Source organism: Antechinus flavipes, chromosome 2 (genome assembly GCF_016432865.1).
Source record: "Antechinus flavipes isolate AdamAnt ecotype Samford, QLD, Australia chromosome 2, AdamAnt_v2, whole genome shotgun sequence".
In the NCBI taxonomy this organism is placed as follows: Eukaryota; Metazoa; Chordata; class Mammalia; order Dasyuromorphia; family Dasyuridae; genus Antechinus; species Antechinus flavipes.
Window position 1 is genome coordinate 474,140,792 of NC_067399.1, and position 23,870 is coordinate 474,164,661.

The 23,870-nt window shown below is 38.0% G+C and overlaps 1 protein-coding gene across 1 annotated transcript in view; it reads left to right on the top strand.

Annotated features, from left to right (window-relative positions):
• Nucleotides 1-23,870, top strand: part of PEPD (peptidase D) — a 255,845-nt gene that overhangs the window by 55,153 nt on the left and 176,822 nt on the right. Inside the window, exons 5-7 of the mRNA XM_051979735.1 lie at nucleotides 3,717-3,764; nucleotides 5,636-5,697; nucleotides 18,912-18,956. Coding sequence (XP_051835695.1) covers nucleotides 3,717-3,764; nucleotides 5,636-5,697; nucleotides 18,912-18,956 — 155 coding nt within the window. The remainder of the gene's footprint in view (nucleotides 1-3,716; nucleotides 3,765-5,635; nucleotides 5,698-18,911; nucleotides 18,957-23,870) is intronic.

The following is a 23,870-nucleotide window of genomic DNA, read 5'->3' on the forward strand; positions in this document are numbered from 1 at the left end:
AGATAATATATGTAAAGTACTTTGTAAACATTAAGATACTATATAAATGTTAGCATTATGATTATTATAATTAAAATATGTTTTTTCTCATCCTTTTGGAATACGGTCTCATTTAGTTTTAGCACATGATGTACCTTGCCTAGTAGTATTTTTTGGCTATTTTTATCTTCTTATTTTCCCAAAATATTATATCTTCTTTCCCAGGTCTCCCACAGTGCCCAGCTCTGAATAAATCCTGCTTTTCCTATATCTTTAGGCACCATGCTCTTTGTGGTATCTAATAATGATTAGGTATTGTATTAATATGGATATGACCTGTCATTTTAACATCCTTGATTGGAACATCTAAAATAATTTCAAAAATTATTTGCATGCTTGAAACAAGGTATCTTGCCAGTTATCTACAATCTGTTTAAGCATCCAAGGCAGTAAGGAACCCACTGAATTTGAATTGTGACTTGTTGCTGCTCCAATGCTAGCCACATGGACACTCTTTTCACATTTTGTTTCTGCTCTGGTAAGATACATCTTAACATCAGTGTCCTTTGAAGCCCCAGATATTAGTGTGTCCTCTCTCTTAAACCTTAAAGGATACGTGGTCTGTTGGCTAATACTAGGTGCCTTAGGAACTGGAATCCTGGTGTTTATACCTGATGCTGCCAGTGATTTATTTCTGTGATCTCTGTTGAGTCCATCTCTGTGCAATACCCTACTCAACCACTGACTGGCATTTTTATTTCAAGATGAAAAAAAAATTCATTAAAAAGGGGAAGGAGGGAGTACAAAATTCCAACAAATTGGTTTCCAATTCCAGTGCTTTTCAGTAAAAATAGAGGCATTCTTTGCTATAAGAAAGAAGGACTCCTGAATGGTGAACTTAGAGGCTTAATGCCAGGGGCCAGTTTTCATTTTTAACAGCATCCTTTGTGTCTTAGCTCCCAAGAAGGATTTATTGAGTAGACTAAAGTAAACAGAAAGGAGCCTTACCTTAACCTGTCTAGTCCACCTACCTCAACTGTCTCTTGAGAGTATACAAAAAAGAGTCAATTCCACATGAAATGAGATGGAGTCTGTAAAATCTCTTACCCTTTTGCTATTTTAACTCCCTTGGGAGACAGGACAGGAAAACAGATTCCTAAGCTGTGGGAATTTGGAATAATACTTCATTCATCCCTAGAATGAATAGTTATTTATGATCAAGACAATCAAAAGAAGAATGGATGGTGGAGAGAGGCAGGAATATTACCCTTCAATTGGCTCAGTTGGATTTTGTGTGCCTCCAACTGTTAGCATATCCCAGGATGACAGGAAGCTCTATGAATTTCCTCTTGGATGTATGTAAGAAAGAACTTTCTAATAAAATTGCATCCAGTGGTCACATTCAAAGCATTTTCTATTAACTGTAAGATATCCACAAATGTGAAAAAAATTGAAAAGAACCTTGAAAGGTAACAAAAATAGCTATCTCAGAGCTCCTGGTATTTAATTTGAAAAATGTTAGTACTTTGCTTTCCTCTCAGTGGCTTTGTATATATTTTATAGCTATCTGTGAACATGTTGTATCATGACACTCTCCTCGACCCCCATCTTTACTCGCTCCTTATAGAATTTAAGTTTATTGAAGGCAGGAGCTGTGTTCCTTTTGTGTTGTGTTGTATTGTAATACAGTATATTGTATATACAGTAGCATGTAGTACTGGGTATGTATTAATAAATGCCTTTTGACTATATGAATACCTCATTAAGGCTTATTAGCTTAGTATTGTCTGTGAAATTTAGTAATAGTAGTAATTAGTAATAGTAATAGTAAAATATAGTAATAGTAAATAATTTTAAGTTCATAGGCTTTAAATCTGGAAGGAAATTTAGAGCCCATCTAATCTAACTCCTTAACTTTACAAATAAGGAAACTGAAACCCAGAAAGTAACTTGTCTAAGGCGACATGAGTAGTAAGTGGCTGAACTTGGATTAGAATTCAAATCTTCTGACTCCAAACCCAGACTTCTTTCCCTTGTTTTATAGTTATTTGCTTTCCTCTGAGAAAATAAGAAGATAAAAATAGCCAAAAAATACTACTAAATAAGGTACATCATGTGCTATAACTTGTTCTCAAGTTATAATGGATGCAGAGCATAAGCATAAGTCACAGTTGACATCAAGGGAAGAAAGAGAAAAATCTAACAGACCAAGAAAACTCGAAACATATATGATTTAGGGTAAGAACAAACTGTCCTTCTTCTCAGACACCAAGGATATCTCTGTATGTATCACAGCTCATAATTGTCATAGGACAATAATTTATGCTCATAATAATGACTGAATCATTAAGAAAAGGTTAAATTACATTCAGTTAATACTCACTGTCCAATAAGGCAAGAGGTAGGTTATAAAAAAGAGAATTTACCTTACAATGGTCATTTTTTTTCAAAATGTTTTTGGCTCTTTAAAGAGAATGCTAAAACTAGTTTTCTGGGGGAAAAAATATCACTCATTCAGAGACCTTGTCCTCCATGTATGGCTGATCAGTTCAAAATCACTGACCTTGTATCTGTCATTAGTGCAACAAAGGTTACTTAATCACCATTCCCACAGAAGGAGTACCATTGGAGTAGCAAACGGCCTGGTTGAGAACTTTGGTCTGGTGCTACTGGGAAGTGGTTGCACACTCTCAAAATGGAGCAGTGAACCCACAAGGCATTTTGCCCATACTGTGTTTGTCTCTTTTCCCCTTAAATTGTCACAAAAGATAGTCTGCTTGAAAACACTGGCTACTATTTGAAGGAAAGCAAGGGCATTTAGTGGGCAAGGTTTCATAAAAGTTAAGAGGTCCCAAGGGACCGCTGGCCTATGGAAATGAGAGGTCCAGGTTGACATTGATGAGCTGTTAGGTGAAAGACCTCAGTGTTTAGTGGACGAGATATAGCATTGTGTTCCTTTAATTTTTTGTGGCATGAGAACAGAATATGCTGATGACTGTGAGCTGCTAATGGGTCTCAATGGAAATGATAGAGGACTGGAGTCAGCATAGGCTTGGAAATGCTTCATTGCCCCCAGAGGTAACTGGGGTCCACTCAAGCAGTTGTAATCAATAAAAGATGATCCACTGCACTGAACAACAAACATACAGCTTACAGCTGTGTCAGAGAGGAGCATTGTCCTGCGCCAGCTTTATTGGGCAGCATGGTAATGGCCACATTTCTCTTGCATTATTCTTGACTTCTGTGTCCTGATAGTCATCTTGGAGAGAAAAATCCATTAGCCTACACATTTGTTATCTCCTGTCCCCGCTCTCTTTCCCAAGGACAATAGCAGATGTAATCCCCAAATGCTATTACCTCCTTTTGTTTCAACTACTGTAATTGTTAGAAATTATTACGTGATGGTAAATGGAGACAGATCATGACAAGTCTACAAGACACACTGCTGTTAACACATATCCCTAGGGTGGATCTGTTTTTTTTTTTTTTTTTTTTTTTTTGTTGTTATTGTTTTGTTTTGTTTCTCTTCTAAATGATCGTGGTTCCTAGTATCTAGGAAAGAAGGGAACGATGAAACCGAAGAGAATCTTTTTCAGACCAATTTGCTTTTAATTGCCTAACAGGAAACTTGTGACTTCTGTGGGTGGCCTTGGTAACTGTTTGCTTCTAGGGTGCTTGCATCATGTCTTTTTAATAAATTCTAATAACAAATTGCAATTTTCCATTCTAAATTTTAGATAGCCAAAATCTTGGCTTCATTGAATCCATCGGTTCTTCTCACTCTGGTAAGTGATGCTTGTTTTTTTCAGAGACTTTTTGGTGGCTGGTGTTGGTTTGCCACAGAGGTTAATGAATTGTAAACCTTTCTCTGTGTAGGTAAGTCATATAGTAGTGAAGTGCAAAAAAAATAACAAAAAGAATGAATATTTAATGAATTTCTTCACCATTTAATTAAATCTCATCAATAACTTGTGGAAATCTCATTCCATTGTAACTATTTGAGGATCTTGGAGTGAGGACACCCTGTTGGCTATCTCTTCAATATGCCATATGACAGCTTCCAAGTGTGTCTGACTAGTAGAACACAGAGATGCCACCTTATTAAAAGAGAAAAGCTGGAACAAGAAGAGAGTACTGACAAGTACAGCAAATAAAGCACCAGCAAAGATGCACTGGGCTAAATTTCATGGCAAAAGCATGATGGGATTGAGGCTCAGGAAGTGTGAGATGTAGTCCTTGCTCTGATGTTAATCCATTTTGTGGCCATGGGCAAGCCATTCTCTGTCTAATTTCCCCATTTGGAAAATGATAGACTTAAATCCCTTCTAACCCCAATATTTCATATTTTAAAATGTTTAAACATTAGAGTTTCAGTTATTTTTTACTTTACTTCCCCCCTGCAATTCTTAGGGGAAATTAAAAGGAACATCAACATAAACCCATTATACTTTGTCCATTTTGAATTTTCTTTGATAAAGAAGATATATTTTGAACTGAACGTTTCAGCAGAGTAAGGCTCTGAAGGTCAGTTGCCTCAACATCTTCCTTTAACATTTGTAACTATCATATGTCCAGAAGGGATTTAATAAAGGTGGTTGATGATTGTATTAGGACTGTGATGTGGGAAAACCTTGGTTTGAATTTCCACTTGAAGTAATCTACCATTTTATATCAGTGGAATTTCTTGAAGTCCTAATTTTTAAAATAGAAAAATGCATCTCACTTTATTTGCCCAGAAGATTTTTTTCTTCTTCATTAGTTGATCTTTACAGAAACATTTTTTCTTATTTTTTTTTTAATAACACATCTGGCAAGGTGTCTCTGTTGAACTGTTGTTTTGACTGCTCAGCAGAGAAGTTATATTGGATGATTATGGGGCAAAGAATTGTTTTAATGTGTTCTATTTGTGGAGTAAAATCAGACAGTTTCTTGGGGAATAGACATTATTTTAAAATTTCTTGCTAATCTAACAATGACTCATTTTTACCTCTGAATCACTACTTGTTTTTTCTCTTTTTTACTTCTTTTGTTCCTTCCAGAGTTTCTCTATCACTGGGGAGGGAAAAGGAAATAGTACATCTTGATGAATTTACAGTATTAAATGCTTGTCATGTATAAGATTTCTTATCTTATAGATGGACTATATTGACAGTACTCTCTGGAATCTATTAATGTTAATGGGATTTGTGTGTGCAGAATAAAGGGAAACTAGATTTGTCATCCATGGCTGGAGATTTAGAATCCTCAGACCTTTCTTTTCTCCCTCCTTTAGTTAGTGAACTGCCTAGCCATTAGCTGACAGTTGCCCTTATTGACTCACAAGGGGAGACTTTTATGAAGGATCCTGGCACATCTGTTGTGTTGTCTTACCTTTCCCTTCCCCAAAGTGCTGTAGGCCTTTGTGGTTTTGCATCATTTTCACTCATGTGAGATGAGAGGAGAAAGTAAACAAAACCAGAATTTAAAGTTATTCAGTTAAATAGTTTCAACTTTTGGGGAACAGGAAGGATGAAGCCTTTGTTAGTGTATCATCCTGCTCACTCTTTGTGGTGCTTGTGTGGGCTGAGTAATCAAAATTTTGGAAATCCAGAAGTTAAGATGACTTGGAGCTTGTACTGACAAAGATGGCTCTCTTTTGTCTTCTCCTCCCTCTCAGCGTGGTGTTAATACGGACAGTGGCAGTGTCTGCCGGGAGGCTTCCTTTGAAGGCATCAGCCAGTAAGTTAATACCTGGGTTAGGATTGGGGGTAGGGGGAGAGGGGAATACAGATTGGTGAGGGGTCATGGGGGGTTTTGCACATCTTAATGAATCATTATGTTCTATCCAATTAAGTTTTCTTACAAGTGTTTCCTTAACTACAAATTAGTTGTTAAAACCAGAAAGATTTTTTTTTAGAACAAGCTTGCTTTAGTATGTTTAGAAAATGTTCAGAAAAATTGGCTGCCAGAAAGCCTTTCAAGTTTTAGTTTAAAGGAAAAACACTGTGCTTCTACTTTGTTCTAACCTAAGCAAGTACGTGACACTCAGTATTTAATGAACACTAGTAGAGAAGATTCATTTTCCTTGAAACACTTGATTCTCTACTTTTGGTGTATGTTCTTTGAGCCCCATTTTCATCCCTCTCCCACAGTCCAGTGTCTAGATGACCTTTTCTTCTTGCCTAGATTATGTTTTTAAAAATTAAATTCTTAATTGATATTCTTTGTTTTTACATCATCTATATTTTCTTTCATTTCTCTCTTTTCCTCCTATCTTTACCTCTCTCCCCCATCTGCCTTCCTCTTCTCCCTTTCTGTTTCAGTCTCTGTCTCTGTCACACACACACACACACACACACACACACGCACACGCACACACACACACACACACACACACACACACACACAGGATTCTTGAAAGAACCACTTAATTGGTATCCTTGTCTTTAGTCTCGATTTGAGAGCCTACATACTCTGCCAGTATTTTCTTTCTGCATAACTTTGTTCATGTTGTTTTCTCTGCTTACAAACATTAAGTGACTCCCTGCTGCTTACTAGATGAAGTCTAAACTCTTCAGTCTGAGATTCAAGACCCATAGAATAGCTTCACCTTACTTATCCAAGTGAGTTTCCCATTCTTCTTTAGGCATTATCTGCATGTATTCTCATGTATACATGTTTAGGCTCATGCTATTTCTCAAATATTTGGATAAATCTATTTATCCATTAAGATTAAATTCAGGTCTCACCTTCAGCAAGTAGATCTCAACCCTCCTTGATCTGTCTTTTCTGTTTCATTTAATAAATATCATTGAGCACTTGGGGAAACTACTCTGGTCATCAATTTCAGGCAAAGGAAACAGAATGAATAGAGTTACAGAGACAGGAAACTGGATTATATTTAGAGTATTTAGAGAGAATATAGGAATCAAAGTAGTGACTGATAGATGTGGAAAGTTAATTGGAGCTAAATTAGTACAGGATATCTAGGTTTCAGAATCATTTTTTTGTAGTGCTAAGGGTCAAAGCTTGGGGAGTAAAGGATCTCACTGAAGAAGAGGATGTATTGAGAGAATTGCAGAGATCTAAGAATGTGTCCCTTTTCACAGCCAACTTTAAAGAGTTAAAGGAGAAAGACAAGGCATTTAAGAAAAGGAATCAGGAGTGGTCATAAAGCTAGTAGGGGAACTAGCAGAATACAGTGTTTGAAGAATTCTGTACAAGAAGGTTAACAGAGTCAAAAGCATAAAAACGTGAAGTTCAGGATGACCCATGACCAAAAAAAGAACCTTCAATGAAACAATTAAGAATTCATTGATAACCTTTAAAGAAGAAATTCATTTGAGAAAGTAGTTTCTTGTCCATCTAGGTCATAAGGTGGAGTTAAGGAATAAATGACATTAAGACTGGTTCTAGAAAGTTCCTGAATAACTTTCCTAAGTTTATTCCATATAGCATTTTTATTAGTTTTGAATTATTTAATTTTTAAAGATTTATTCACAAATCTTGTCCTTAACTAGATTGGAAACTTCTGAAATACAAAGAACTCAATGTCTTTTTTTTTTTTTTTTCTTCTCCTTATCCTCCCTTATGATGACAAAACCAATCCTTTGAATAAAACAGAATCTTGAGAAATACATATTGGATAGAACTTGAAAACAAGTTTCCATTTTAAGATTTGAGGGTCAAGGCTATGTGAATAAGTGTTATCCATAGTTCAATATTTATTGAATATCTGTGCAGCATGGGACAATTTGTGTTGTACCAATGAGAAGGAGGTGGCTACAGGACATAGAGAAAACTTGCATTATAGATCAGACTTTACACAAACAACAATTAATGATTCCCCCTCTTTCATTTCCTGGCCTTTTAGATGTAAGCTGGAAATAGTGGGGAAAATGTACAAATAATTGTTTTTGTATAACAGAGATTCCCTTTCCTAGATGTGTGTAGATGGTGGGCTAATGATGGTGGCAGTGACCAGGGAGCTTGCTCAATTCAAAGACCTTGAGGGAAGAAGCTTTCCTTCTTCCCCACCACCTGAGTGGGCTCAGTTTGTGATATGATGTTCCGTATTTGTGACTTAAGTCTCCCTTCTGCCTTTTGCTGTTTCTCACAGCAGGAGGGGATGCCAGTAATTGATTTTGCTTTCCCTCCTGTAACAGGCTGTAGTTTGAGCCACACAGTACCCTCTGGCCTTCTTCCTTTTCTTTCCAGGACCCTCCATGTGTCACTCCTGGAAGTAAGGTATTCCTTTACCTTATACAGACTGTTTAGATGTCTTATTCTGGGAAAACAAAATATTAAAATATGTTCTTGGGTGTTAACAATTTTAGCCCTGTGGTAGGCTACCAGCTGTTTGTAAGCACCTGGAATGCACGCACGTGTGTGTGTGTGTGTGTGTGTGTGTGTGTGCTCACTTGTGTATTTATATTTGGGGATGCGCCTGGTGAGGAGCCCTGTTAAGAGTTCAGTTGAGATAGCATCCTTAATGAATGTTTACAGTTTTACTATTTTATGTAGAATGGAACCTTACTGAAATTTTGCCCCACACAGCTTTTTCTTGTGTTAAAACCACCTCTGCATGTTGCTTCAGACAGCTCCAAAGGCTTAGAGTGAATGTTTCACTTGTAGTGGGTTACTTTTACCTTCTTCCCTTTCCTAGATGGAAAACCAGCCTCAGGGGTCAGTCAGGGACCTGGAACAGAGCCGGAACAGAACAGAACAAATATGTAGGACCCAATCCTTTTGATTCCATGGCTTCTACCAGTTTTGTCATTTATCTGGTGACCAAAGGCAAGCTGCTGGACAGGTGTTATTGTCTCTGTTTGTTTGCTCCTCAGAAACTGCTACTCTTCTGTCTGCTCTTTGCCCTCTGACCAGATTGAACTCAATCCATAGACATTTATTAAGTACCTACTAAGTGACTGATATTATGGTAAATGCTGAGGCTACAAAGAGACAAAAAGGCAGCCCTGTTCCCAAGGACTTACAATCTAACAACATATAAACAAATATATATAAAGCAAGCAGTATAGAGGATAAATAGGAATTGATTAAAAGAGGAAAGGCACTGGTATTAAGAAGAATTGGGGAAGGAGGTAGGATCTTAGTTGGGATATAAAGGAAGCCAAGGACATCAGTATCAGAGTGGAGGAAGGTATATGCTGTTGGGTAATTTCGGCTACAGCTTTGGAGTCAGATTGGGGTCTTCACATTAGTGTGTTGACGAGGCAGCCACAGAAGGCAAGCTAAGAATGTCCTAGCAGTGATGGGGCTGCTTTTTCATCAACACTGGCCTTTAGGGAAGATGATAATGTGACATCCTACACCCACTACACTGCCACACAAAAACCACCCTCATACACACTGAGTTGTAATGTCATAAGCAATATTTTTGGTGAAGTAAGTTAGTGACAGAAAAAATAACTTATAATTATTTATAAGTATGAGCTGTGTGAATTTATGTGCCTTGTATGTGATGTAGGGATGATTAGGAAGGATTATGAGCTCATAAATATGTATCACTTTCTCCCAATGATAAAAAAGATTGGAGCGGGGGAGAAGTGAATATCACACTCGCTTCTTTTCATCTTACAAATCTCCAGTTTCCTCCTGGGAATTTCCCTAATGCAGTTTGTGTGTCTCTTCACTTCTCCCTGATTAACCCAATTCATTGATATGCCAGCTCAGGAAGCCTGCTTGGCATTCAAGCTTGCCTGCTTCTCCTCTCAGCTTGTTATTTTTACTTGATCTGGCTTATTGGTGATGGAGGAAATGTGCACACATAACCCATGTGCAGACTTCTGGGCTGGCCTCTCCTTTGAGGGAGGTCTGAGGGAAGGTCTGCCCTTCCCCCATACCTGGCCAGAAAGCACAGACTCCTAGTGTGGCAGGGGAGGTGGGCCCCCTGAAGTTGTTGTTTCTCATTTATATCTAAAAAGAATCTGCTTGCAATGACTCATGCCAACTTCTCCCCTGGCATCTCTGCAAAGAGAACAGATTTTTTGACGTCAGACAGAGAGAACGGATTGTTTTTCCTGGAGGGCTGGGCTGGCCTCCTGTGTTTTTTCCCACCTTCTCTACTGCTCCTCTGAGAGCTTCCCTTTGGTTGTCAGTGAGGAGTGTGACCCTTTGAAAGATCTAGGTGGTAGGTCAGCCCTTAGTTTAGTGTGGCAAACTGCCTTGGGAAGGGCACTCTGCAGAAGGAATGCCTCCCACTCCATCCCTTGCCTATTTATTGCCTTTGTTCTTGGCTTGGCTTGGAAAGTAGAGAGTAATCATACAATTTAGAGATGGAAGGAAATGTTATCAGAAGAAAGGTTATGAGCTCATAAATATGTGCTACTTTCTCCCAATGATTAAGAGAATGTTGATTTCCTCACCACATTACCAATGAGGAAACTGAGGCACAGAGGAGTGCCTCATATAAACTGAACTGAGATTCAAAGCCACACCCTCCATTTCTGACTTTAATCTTCTCCAGTGCTTGATGCAGTTCCTAGCACTTTAGAAGCACCTAATAAACATTTGTTGGGAGGTGACTAACATCACTCCTTCTGGATCTGGATAGAAGAGACTTTTTGGACACTGTGTTCCATATCTTGACCCTTGTGTGCCCTCTCCTCTCTCCTTTTCAGTGCCAGATTTAGGATTCTCAGCATTCTCCTTAGTCCTTAACTTTATTTAGAGGGAAGGGCATTGACAAGCTGATTTTTCCTATCTATAAAAAAAGCCAGAGCTTCCCTGGCTCTTGAAACAGTGGCATTCCTTAAAGTCACCAACTTCAAAGAACTCTTCCCAGGTTGAACTGTTTCCTTGAGAGAACCCCAAGTCAATTGCATCCCACCTTCATGGAACGATGTTCTAAGCCTGCTTTCATGGGCTGCTCCCTCTCATACACTCAGTAAAACATTCTGCAAAGATGGCAGAAATTTTATGTTTTCAGGAGAGAAAACAAGGATATGGGATGGGGGAAAAATTAGAACTTGAACTTAAATTTTATTGAAAAAGACTTCTGCTTGAAAATGATGAAAATAAAACAATCTGTGTTACCTTTATAACATAAAGGTAACATGGCTTGCATGTGTCCCCTTCTGTCTTCATCCACAGGTGAATACCCCTGTCTCTCATGCCTAAACCAGTGAAAGAGCCTACTGGTGGACCTGCCTCAAGTCTCTTCTCATTCCTATCTGTCCTTCACTGAGATGTGAAAATGCTTTCCTACAGGGCACATTTGACTCCGTCACATCCTGCCTGTCCACTGAGAAATTTCCATGGCTCCCTCTGGAATCAGACGTTTAGGGCTCAGATTCCCTCACAACCTGCCTTTCCTCTTTTAGTCTTTTTATACCTTACACCCAACCCTCCAACTCCGTGCACTCTGTACAACAGTGACATTGGCCTCTTTATTCCTATACTCCATTTCCTGGATGTAGACATTCTTTCTATCTGTCCCTAGGCCTGAAATGTTCTCCCTCTTGATCTTCATCTCATCATCATTCTCTGCTTTCCTTCAAGTCCTAGTTAAAGCCTTATCTTCCAACAGAAGCCTTTCTCAAGGTCCCTTGATTCTCACATCTTCTTTCTGTGGATTATTTCCAGTTTATCCTGTATATAGCTTGTTAGTACATAATTAATTTGCATGTTGTCTCTCCCTGTTGGATCCTGAGCTCTTTGAGGGCAGGAACTGCTTTTTGTTTTTGCCTTTCTTTGTATCCACAGCACTTAGCACTATGCTTGACACATAGTAGGAGAATGATAAATGTTTAACTGATATCAATTCGTTAGAATATATTAAATGGCAGTCAAAGCTTACATACTGACTCTGAAACATCATTTAATTCTTTACCAGGCAGGAAATGTACTCCATAAAAATAGATTTTCACTATGTGAATAGAAACGGGCTTCATGGTCTAAGATACTCCTGGCTGATTTGGGGGCTAGGCCATCCCCTTGCTCCCTTTGCTTGCTCTGTCTCAGGATGGCACTTTATTATGTCTCTTCTTTGAGTATAGCTTTGTACTCAACAAAAGTTCATGGTAGGGGATACATGCTTGTGGCCTGGACAAGTGTGTTTACAGCCATTAGTACTGAAATGCTCACTCAGGCAGTCAGAGCTCCACAGCAGTTAGTGGTATGAAGGGTTCTGAAATCTTTGTTGTATGAGGATATATTTCTTTCCCCACCCACGGGCCAAACTCTTCATTGATTTTTTTTCCCCCTCTTTTTTCTCTTTTCTGCTCTCTCTCTCTCTCTACATCTCTGCTATATCATTTTGTGCTGCCAGTCTTCTTCCCATTTCTCATCTGCCTGGTTCCCTGCCCTGCCATTTGCTGGTTTGGGGGGGCTTATTAGTCCTGGTATTCCTTAGGTATAACTGCCTCTGCCCATAGTAGATATACTTGTCTAGTTGGTTCACTGAACAATGTCCAGTTCTTTTTCCCTTTGGTTGTTACCAACCTCTGTTTTCATGATCTTGCCCCATTTCCAGTGACCCATCCTTTTTTCTCATTAAATCTACCTGAAGTAGACTGAGCTATCCTCAGGCTCTTGAAGCTGTTTGATAAATTGTCTCAGTGCTTTCTTCCTTGCTCTGTGATAGCTCAATTGAAGGACACCAAGAGTGGGCCTTAGAAGGGGGCGCTGGCTTGTTTCCTAAATTCCTACAAGCTGGGTAGAGATGAAATTTGTTCTTGAGGACCTTTTTCCTGTTTTGACCAGTTCCATCTCTCTCTCTTTCTTGGGCCTTTCTCTCAAGCACTGTTTGGCTAAGGATAATAATAGCCTGTTTTCCTAAGCAAGATGAATTTTGTGTCCTTCTCCTTTGGGGAAGCTTAGCTGCTTCTGTCACCAACTGCCTTGTCACTACCATAATGATGTTGCTTATTTTCCTTTTGATTTTCAACCTCTTTGAACTTCTTCAGAAACACATCTGATCTCAAGCTGTTGATTAATTACCTGTTTAACAAGTTGCCCTTGTATTTGGTCCCTCTTTGTGGCTGAGGGGCATTTTGTCCCTGAAGGTAGTCTAGGAGAGTCATCTTTGCTCTGGCAGTGTGAAACAGGGCTGATCGTAGTAGGACAGCACTTGGCACCAGGTACCTAAAATATATTGCCCCTAAATTTGCTACAGAGTGACTTTGCTTAGCTGTATGTTACAGATGCCTAAAAAGTTCTAAAAGTGACCTAACTCTGACTCATAAGATCCCTGGTATAGTCAGGCATTTGATAATCAGAGTTGCTATGACACAAGCCTTTGCTATACTATGAGGTATTAGATAAGTTTGATTTCTTATCAATCTCATATCATATGTTTTCAATAACATGTTCAAAGATTATTTTAAATTATCTGATTTTAAATATTACTAAATAACACTACAATTCCAAATATTACTACAATTAACAAGGCTTTAATCATGGACAAACTGGCCACCAAATATATAAAATGTATTTTCCAATTATATTTCAATAATAGTCATGTCTTTCCAACATTTTAAAATTCACATCTTGTTTTTTCTTGCAACTCTCAAATTCAACAATTTTACATTTAACTTATTATTTTAAACAGAATTAATTTGTAACAAATTGTCTTCAAATATGCAAGGCAATTTAAGTAAAAATAGAAAAAGATAAGAAACATGTTTATCCTGAATAACCAATTCCTATGAAAATGGAAAATGACTTGAATACAGAGCCCTTAATAATCCTCACTTCAGTGGCCCCAATGTTTCTTGTTAGAAAGTGAATAAAAAATCAGACCTTCATGGTCTCTGAAATTAGTAAATTACCAAAAGATAATGTAGACAATTTTTCTTTCCACCTTTCACACAACCCAAATCCAAATCTACAAAACATATGAACATATAACTTCCTTCTCTCTTGAAGGAAAGACTCTTCTCTGGAAATTACCACCTCATGTCCAGATAGTTCCAAGTTCAAATTACTCTCTTTGGTGTTCAGTCCTCTATGAGAAGAGGTCCACACTTTCTCCCCAATTTTCTCTTTTCTGCTTTCCCAACTGAAATCTTTTACTTCAGCTAAATCTATCGCTTTCTGGTTTCTTGCACACATCATATTTATTTCCCACCTCCATGCTTCTGATCACATCATTCAGCCTATTTGGAATGCCATTCTTTCCCTTTTTCACTTATATACATTTTAGCCTCCTTTTTGAGTCCCAGTTTGAATCCTATGTATTGTTATTTAAGGCTCAAGAGATTTCTCTTATTTCTTCCTTAAGACTTCCAATTAAAAAGGTCCTTTCCCTTCTCAAATATTCCTAGCACATATTAGGATCTCTCTCTTGACCCCATTCACACTTTAAAATAGCATTACATTTATCTACATACATATCATATACTCTTCCTTTCAACAGAATCATGATGGCCAAGGGCATTGTCATTTTTTATCTTAGTTTCATCAAAATCTAGTCCAGGGCTGTCAACAATTTAATTTCCTTGATAATTTCAGGCAATGTTGCTTACACCTCTCTGACTGATTTTATATTGCTTCCCAGAATCAGAATGGTCGACCTGCAAGAGATTGTAATGATCACCTCACCATCCAACCCCCCTCACGTTACTGAGGCTCTGAAAGTGGCCATGACTTCTACAAGGTTACAAAAGGAAGGCATAAAACTCAGGTCTTCTGACTAAATCTAGTAATTTCCCAATATGCCATGCTTTCGTGACTACATCCTAATTATGTGGAACTTTTCTCTATATTAGATAGTATAGAATGATGCTCTATGGCATATGAAGGTGTCTTGATAACCCAGCCCCTCTGGGGAAAGATCACACTGTACAGGGTCTCCCCCATCCAACTTAATATAGAGTTAGGGTTATCAATAAGGTCAACAAATACCTATTTAATTGAGCTGAATGCATCCTCAGCAGAAGTGGCACAAATGCCCATCTCAGGGCAGACAGTCCTTTTCCCCAGCGGTCCATCAGCTCCTCAAGTTCTCCTTCCCCCTCTCCCATCTCCTGTCCTGTGCAGGCGCAATTCTACCGCCAAGCCTGATGCTCCTTCTGTTTCCATACTTCTTCCCTCTCTTCACTACCAACCAATCTGAAGATTACCGTGGCTCTCCCTGGCCAGTGCTTTCCGAAGAAAGGAGCACCAATGTGCAGCTGTCATGGTGCCATTACAGAGTTTATGTTTAATAAATATAAACTTTATATTTGTATTTGTGTAGTGTCTTAAAGCCCACAAAGCACCAACCCTATAAGATAACCCTGTTTTACATGAGGAAACTGAGGCTCATGGTAGAATTGACATGGATGAAGAATCAGCAAAAAGGAATGGGAAAGATCAGTTAAAAGTGAATCAGGAGAGGCCAATGTCACAAAAACCTAGAAAGGAGAATGATCCATGAAGAGAAGGTGATCAGTGTTGTCATGTCAAAGGGCAAGTGTGCTGAGAAAAGACCATAAAGATACAGCAGTTGGTAACCTTCTGATGTAAATATCAAATATTATTATTATTGGTATTCATGGAATCTTAGGATCCTAGATTAGAGTTGGAAGGAGTCTTAGAGACCATCTAGTTCAATCTACTTATTTTTCAGTTGAGGAATTTGGAATCCAGAAGGATTGTAACTCCATATCCACCCCTCTTTCCACTATATTTTGATCCTTTTTCTTTATTTTGTTAGATAAGATACTATTGCTATGCTTGTAAAGCTTAGAGTCTAGGGAAGAGATATGGCATACTGAGATAATTATAACAAATATTTATTTAATAAGTAACATCAGCAAAGTACAAAACGAAGGATTACATATGTCTTAGGGCTAGGGTTCTTAGTATAGTATCTTTCAATTTGTTTTTTTTTCACCCATTCCCACCCCCACCCCTCATAGAGGGTATCCCAGAAGTCTTTATTCAATTAGCTTAAAGCTGCTATAAGCCTTTTGGGATACCTTAATACTTAGTTTCCTTTGTAATCCTGTGCATTTTATTTTATACATTTAAAAGCATTATTTTGAGAAGGATTTAATAGGCTACATCAGACTACCAAAGGAATCATTGGGGGAAAAAATCAGTTAACAACCTTTGCTCTGAAGTTGTGTTACCAATCAGGAAAGACTTTGGGTAGAAGGTAGCACTTGAATTGTAGTTTAAAGAACAGATAGAAACAAGTGAAAAAGAGGAAGGAAAGTAGACCATTCCATTCATAGGGTATTGTTGAATCAAAGGCATGGATATGGGAAAGCATACATGAAGCATATTTGAGAAACAGAAAAGAATTCTACCTCCATGTTGCCATTGTTTTATTGGTATGTACCCTGCCTTCCTTGTTAGAGCTTGAGCTTTTGGAGAAAAGGGAGCATAGAGAGCGAAGGGGGTGTTCAGGCCACATCCCTGCTTTACCTTTCCCCGAGTCTTCATCTGCTTTTCAATTTCTTTTGCCTAGCGGGCCTTCTCCTTCAGGCGAACCAGGCTAAGCCAGTTGTGTACCCTAGCTCCTTAAAACCGCCCAGCTCATGTTAGCTATACTCACCAACCTTATCGTCACTAGCACGTTCTTCATTCCCTCGGACATTGCTTTTCCTAATGTCACGCTGACATTTGACTAAACCTGAGACAAAATCTAGGTAGTCTTCTTGATTTATGTTGTCTGCTCTTTTCTCTTCCCTGTGATCTGTTTTTTCTTCTTTGAGTTTCTTGATGTCCTTTGTCTGCCTGTCTTTAACTTTCAAAGATTTCCCCTCTTCCTCCCCCCCGCCCCCCTGCCTTTTTTTAAGTGGGGGAAGATCTGGACATTTTGAACTAAATTGTTCTTTGTCATTATATACGCAATGAATGTTGGCATATTCTCATTGCCACAGGGAATGCTGTGATTTTCCTAAGCTTCCTCCTCATCACATCCCTGGCTTAAGGCCCATGATCCCCATGATTACCTGTTACATTGTTACAGCACTAATGTTTTCATTTCCTTCTTCATAGTAGATAGACAATAAAACATTCACAAAGATTCTGCTCAGTAGGAAAAAAAAAAAACTAAGTGAAAGCTGTGTTGTGTCTGTGATTATACTTGCTTATATCTTGCTCCCTGTCTGTTTCATGAATATTTGTCACTGGGTCCAGTTCTCTGTGCCTGTGATTGTGAATATGTGACCATGTGTCTGACTTTTACCTTTTGCAAGTTGAAGGTTGAACTTTGAGATATGCATTTTTTGTGACTGGCATTTTTGCTGTATTTGGCTTTTGGGAAATTTCGCTTTCTTCCTTTGCTTCATGTTATACTAGCCAGCCCTAATTTTTTATGTAATTTTTTTCCCCTTGGCATTATGTGCCTTGTATAAATTAACTTAGTTGCCAGGTGTTTCACATCCTTTATTAATAAAGGCAAAGGAACTTTTCCAGATGGAAGTAAATTTGATCTTTTTATGTATGGGTGACTTTGTGAAGGTTTAAATTTCATTTTCAACTTTTTGCCCAATGAGCAAAGTTGTTGCTTTCATCCATCATGATGCTCACATCATTCAAAGTAATTCCCATATTCTGGCTTTCACTTAGGAAATAGCTTATTATCAATAACATGGCCTAGAAGCCCCTGCAGATAGTGAAAAAGGGTGTTGGACCTGAAACCAGAAGAAGCCTGACTTTATATCCCATCCCTAAAACTTACTGGGACTATGGTTAGATCCCCTAGTTCTTTGGGCCCATTTCCTCAAATATGAAATGAGGATGACAGTAACATAGGATTAGTGTGAAGTTCAAAGGAGATAGCATATATAAAGAAACTTACAAATACATAGCAACAAGACTATACGATGATCAATTCTGATGGATGTAGCTGTTTTCAACACTGAAATGATTCAGATCAGTTCCAGTGATCTTGTGATGATGAGAACCGTCTGGGAATTGAATGTGGATCACACATAGAATTTTCACTTATTGTTGTGGTTTGCTTGAATTTTATTTTCTTTCTCATTTTTCTTTTTTTACTTTTTGATCTGATTTTTTTATGCGATAAGAGAATTATATAAATATATATGGTTATATTGGATTTAATATATATTTTTTACCATGTTTAATATATATTGGATTACATACCATCTAGGGAAGTGGGTGGGGGGAATGGGGGAAAAATTGGAACACGAGATTTATCAAGGGTCAGTGTTGAAAAATTATCCTTGCTTATGTTTTGAAAATAAAAAACTTTAATAAAAAATAACTTTACAAACCTTCCACCATTATAGAGAAATGTTAATTGTCATTACTTATTTCACCTAACAACCCCATGGGGTGATTTCATAGCAGAAGGTGATTCTGTGTTTGTTTTAGATCTGCTGTTGTCTGAGTGACTCCTCTATTTCATCTGTCCCCCGAACGTTATCATACTTAGCTTAATTTTAAAAAATTAAATGTATGAAGTGCTGTGAGCCACTCATATATGTATTCTGCAAATAGAAGTGCTTGTCCTTGCTACATTCATGTAATTTTGGAGTCTCTTCGGTCATTCTGGTTTATAGCTAATTAATATTCTTGAAATGAGAACTAAATGTTATGACTCCAATTTTAGTGGATATTTGGCAAGAGTTTCTTTTCTTCCCTTGGAGTCATTCACAGCAAGCATTCAGAGGCCCTGAAAGGGTTTTCCAGAGGCAAATCTAGAAGACTTTAGTAGTTCAGTAGGTGATCAATCTGTATATATGAATAGAAATTCTTTGCTATAGAGAACAAGGCTAAAGTTTGCATTTATTTTTATCTTTTCTTGGTAATAATATTTTAAAAAGTAACTTAGGTGGAAAATTTTGCTTGTACTTACTATTTTGTTCTGTTTTGTATTATAGTTTATCACTTTTCTTGGTCTATGAGCTTTTATTTAAGTAGTTTTTGAATCTTTTCATAGTGCCCACTCCAGGGCTTTGCACATCTTAGGAGCTTCACAAATGTTTTTTAATTGAATTGATGCATTTTATTTATTTATTTTTTTTGGACAGGTTCAAAGTCAACAACACCATTCTTCATCCAGAAATTGTGGAATGGTGAGTGTTAATTCTTAATTTATTTATCCCTCAGAAGTGGCCTTCTCCCTCCCATCCCTTCCATCATACCTAAACATCAGTCTGATTCATTCCAAGGCTTTTTCCTCTATATAGAATCAAGTTCCAAAACCGTGTCCAATCAAGAGCTTAAAAGAAAACGTGAGTTGGTAACTAGGACCAGAACTTAATGAGAATATCAGTTAAATTCAATGTATAAGGCAAAAGTAAGAAGCTGGGTGACAGTTGACCAGAGATTGAGGTTTCAAATCACAGATAGAGTCCTTTCTACAACAAATTAGGTGGCACACTCTCAGAGATATTGATAAAAAGACTATGATTATGTTATTACCAGTGCATTGTGACACCTTTGCTCAGTCCCTAATGTGAAGCAAAAGTGGTGAGAATCTCCTAAAGAGAAGACTAGTACAGGATGGCCATACTACTTAAAACCAAGTCCAGTCCCCTAATAGTGGGCTGTTATTGAAATTTGAAAGAGGTTACTGAAATTTCTTCTGAGAATATGGCTATCTGAAAAGACTGGCTGGAGTTCTTTAATAATATTTCTTAAAAACAAAAGTCCCTTCTAACTTCTTTTCCCCAATTTTAACTCTGAAATGGGTTTGCTACTGCTGTCACCTGAAATTCTCTCCCTGAGCCATAACTGTTCACAGGACCCACATCTTATCTCTGTGCTGGTGGATCAACAATGTCCTGTCAATATTTTTTTGACTCCTAAGAGATAAAGCATTAGGTCATGCTTCAGAAAGAAATGAACTTTAATTCTAGTTAAATCCCATGGCTGTAAGATGAACTTTGCTTCATAAGAATATAGCCTAATGTTATGAAAATGAGCACCCGAAGGAGAAATGATTTGACACTCATTGCAAACAGCAGTTTTATAAATGTCACATCATTATAGCTTCCTTTGGGATGGGTTTTAATGGCATGGGTCCTTTGCTGTTCTCATGACTGTAATAATTCTCAATGAAATCCATTGTAATCATCGTAATTGCCTGCCCAGAAATGAAAGTGATGCTGGATGGAGTGAGTGTTGATGTTTCTTCCTAATTATGGGAGGAAGTGAGGCTCAATATGAAATTGTCTTTCCCATGATGTCAATTACAACTTATTAGTGCATTCAAATGATACCACTGTGTCCTATTGGTTTTATTCCTTCTCTCTCTTCAGAAAGTGTGATTGTGTCTAGGCACTTAGCTCCATTTAAACCCTAAACAATTAGTACAGACCTGGGAGTCAGGAATCCTGGGCTCTACTCCCAACTCTGTTACTGATTCTCTATGTGACTATGGGCAAATCCCTTCCCCACTCGGGTTCTCATTTTCCTCACTATAAAAGGAAGTCTTTCCTTCATTTTCTCTCTCTTTCTCCTCCCACTAAGTGGATCATTCATCAGTTCTAATCAGAAACTCCACATTGGTTTTATTAAAGTAGCAAAGCCTTCTTTCCGGTGGGCCAAACTTGTTTTTAGTCTTCTCAATCCCATACTCCCCAAGATAGGATACACCTGTCTTCATAGTGGTGGGAAGGGTTTATAAAGGAGAATACAAAGCGAAGTTTTCTCCATTCTGCCAAAGAGGTTCCACATTTATATCTCAGTTTTAGTATAAAAGGGTGGTAGGAAGAAGAGAAGGGCAAACCAGCAATGAAGCAAAAAAAATTTCTTTCTGCTTAGGCATTGTACCACCTGTTTCTCTTGCCAGTTTACTTTGTTCACTATGTATCTCAGGCATGGGATCAGTTCTCATGCTCTGAATATGTAGCATGATACCTGAGGTAGGCAGCCCCTTAAGAGTACATGTGTACCTTGATTGGGATGAAGTCTTGACTTTGCCTGATAGTCTGGTTCGCAGTATAGATATAATATCATGCAAATGACTGTGAGAATTAATGACATTAGAAAGCCTTCTTGCAGCCATGCATCTAGTTTGCAGGTGTCTCATGCAGCTGAGGGAATTGGGGACAACAGTGCTATGGCATTGAAGGCCTACTACATGACTGAATCTGAGCAGTGATGGGTACTGGATTTCATTATTCATAGTCCTGATGAATGGATAGTATTGATGACCTGTTTTTATGGTGAAGGACATTTCTTTCTTAACTAGAACAAAAGAGGTGACTTGTACCCCTACTCCAAGAAGATTTTATAATTGTCATAGTTTCTGTTCCTTATTAATCATTTTGGGAGAATATAAGCCTCCCTCTGGCTTGGATCCTGGCAATATGGCTTTGAAATGAATGCATAAAATGTGAGGTCCTTAGCACATTTTTTGACCACAGAAATCTGGTTCTATTAAATGCACCATCGTACTGAGTACCTCAGTGTTTTGCTCCCATTGAGCCTCTCTTGAGAAGTCCAAGGTTTCAAGCAGCTCTGCCAGAATTGCACCTCTGATAGTGCAAAGGCCTGGGTAATTCAAAGTTACTGCCTCACACATCTGTTTTGCCACTGGATACCATTTTGCAATCAAGTTGGAAGGAGGGATGAGGCTTGTAAAAGTGCCCAGGTCCAGATGACAGAGCTGCAGTTGCTGCTGATATATTGGGCCCTACAATATGGCTCCTCATGTTAGTTGTTTACACACCTGTGCACACACTAACCTGCAAGAGCTCAGAATTTAGAATTTCTCAAGAAAGAGCCTGAGTGATCTGCAGGCATCTGCTTCCTAGAGCAGTTGAAGATTCGTTTTTACGTTTTTGCCATTCAAGTGTTATCCATTTTCTTGTGGCGACTGTTTTATTGTACACCATTATCCGAAGCAAATGCCTTGTGAGTTCCTGTAAATTCTAATGTAATCATATTCTTCTCCACAAACATGAGATCATAGCTGATAATTTCTTCTTTTACCATGGGTATTGTAGTTTCAATATGTATGAGTCTGAAGTTGAAACTTAATAAGAACGGAGTTTTGGCTTTTGTAATTTAGAATATACTTCTTCCCTGTTTTGCAAGATTACATTATTCTGAAAGTAGGGGGAGAAAATAAAAGGAGACATTTTTTCCCCTGAATAATAGCTTAGTATTCTGGTTTACAGTTTAGTACTCCTGTAAAAATCATAGAGGAATGATGGAAATTGTTGTGAGAATTTTGGAATTTTTAAGTAAGTTTGTTTTAAACTGAGTTGTTCTATTTTTAGAGCTGCTAATTGAGTGAAGTGAAATTATTCTGAGTATATTAATTAGGCAGTTGGATAAGATGCATATTTCTACATTCCTGTTTTTTCAATGTCCATACCATACCCTGAGGTACCAGCGGAGCATAGCATAGTAGAGGAAAATGTATCATGAGATCTAATAGCTTCGGTGATTTGTCCCTTGGCCTAGATAAGAAAATAGTGACTAAATATTCCTAGGTAATGAATTAGGGGTTTATTATGGGTTTAGTTTAACCGTCAGTGCATTTTAGGGAATCATTTAGAATCACAGAATACTAGAGCAAGGCTGGATAATACTAGGTATTTGCCTAAGATTAAGTTAATTTATCTTTTTTGTTTTTAATAGAGATATTTTTAGCCCTCAGTTAGCAAACAAACAAAAAACAATCAGAACATTTGATTCCTCAAGCATTTTGTGTTACTGAGGTTTTACTCTACATCAAAAAACAAAAGACAAGGCACATAGGGAGAACAAACAAATCTGAAACTATGGCTCATCCATCTCATAATTAGGATAATCAAGTAAAACTGAGGAAATGAATGCATTGGACTTTATACCCAGAAATTTGAGATTCACTTCCAAAAGTGTCCATACTGTCTGGAACTTGAGGTACCTCCATCAAGTAAAACTGAGGAAATGAATGCATTGGACTTTATACCCAGAAATTTGAGATTCACTTCAAAAGTGTCCATACTGCCTGGAACCTGAGGTACCTCCATTATCTCTTGTTCACCTGCTACCACAATTTACATTGCAGCAAATAAAAATCTCACTTTAAAAAACACATTTGAAAATTCATTCATTTTCATAAGACCCTCATTTCTCTGTAAAGACTAATGGGTTATGTTTTATATTTATATGCTTATTTTCTCTTGATACATGGACCCAGTGAGCCATCTTTTTCTATCCCTGCCTTTGGAAAGCTTTAGTCTTCAGTTTTATCCTGTTAGTCACCGATGAGTTTCAGAGCAGGGGTATGGGTGATTGCTGAAAGACCCTCTAGCTATATAGGTGGTAAGACCCCAGATGGGCAGTGTTGAGTTTATCTTTCAGCATGACTTTGAGATCTTCCTTTTAAAAGTTTCTTTGTTCATATCACATTAAGTCTTAAAGAGCAATTTAAGAAATACTTCATTTTGTCTTGCTACTGTTTTAATCATTGTACCATTCATGTCTTCTTTAACTGATGTCTTAATTCTGCACTTAAGCCCCAAGGCAAGTTTGTGAAGGGAGAACATTTAAAAAGTCCTACATACTTTTTTTTTTTTTTTGGTCAAGTTCGTTCTCTCTCTCTCTCTCTCTCTCTCTTTTTTCTTTCTCTCCCCCTCCCTTCCTTCCTCCCTCTCTCTCTTTTTCTTCCTCCCTCCCTCTCTCCCTCTCTCTTTCTCCCTCTCTCTCTCTCCTTTTTTCCCTCCCTCCTTTCCTTCCTTCCTTCCTCTTTCTCTCCCCTTTCTTCCCTCTCTTTGTCTTCCTACCTCATTGCAGATCATGCAACAGATGACCCTAAAACTTCCAAGTTTGAGTGGGTTTTATTCTTTTAATGGCCCAGCTTTCTTGCCTTTTGACATCTTCCCCCAAACTTAGAATCACGTTATGTTCAAAATAGGAGGAATCTTCATGTGCACTTTGTCCAGCACCCTCATTTGCAGAAGAGAAAGAAAGCTTTTAGACATGAAATCACTCAACAAAGCAATTTAGCAACTTAATATCAGAACCAGGGCTAGAAGTCTAGTCATACT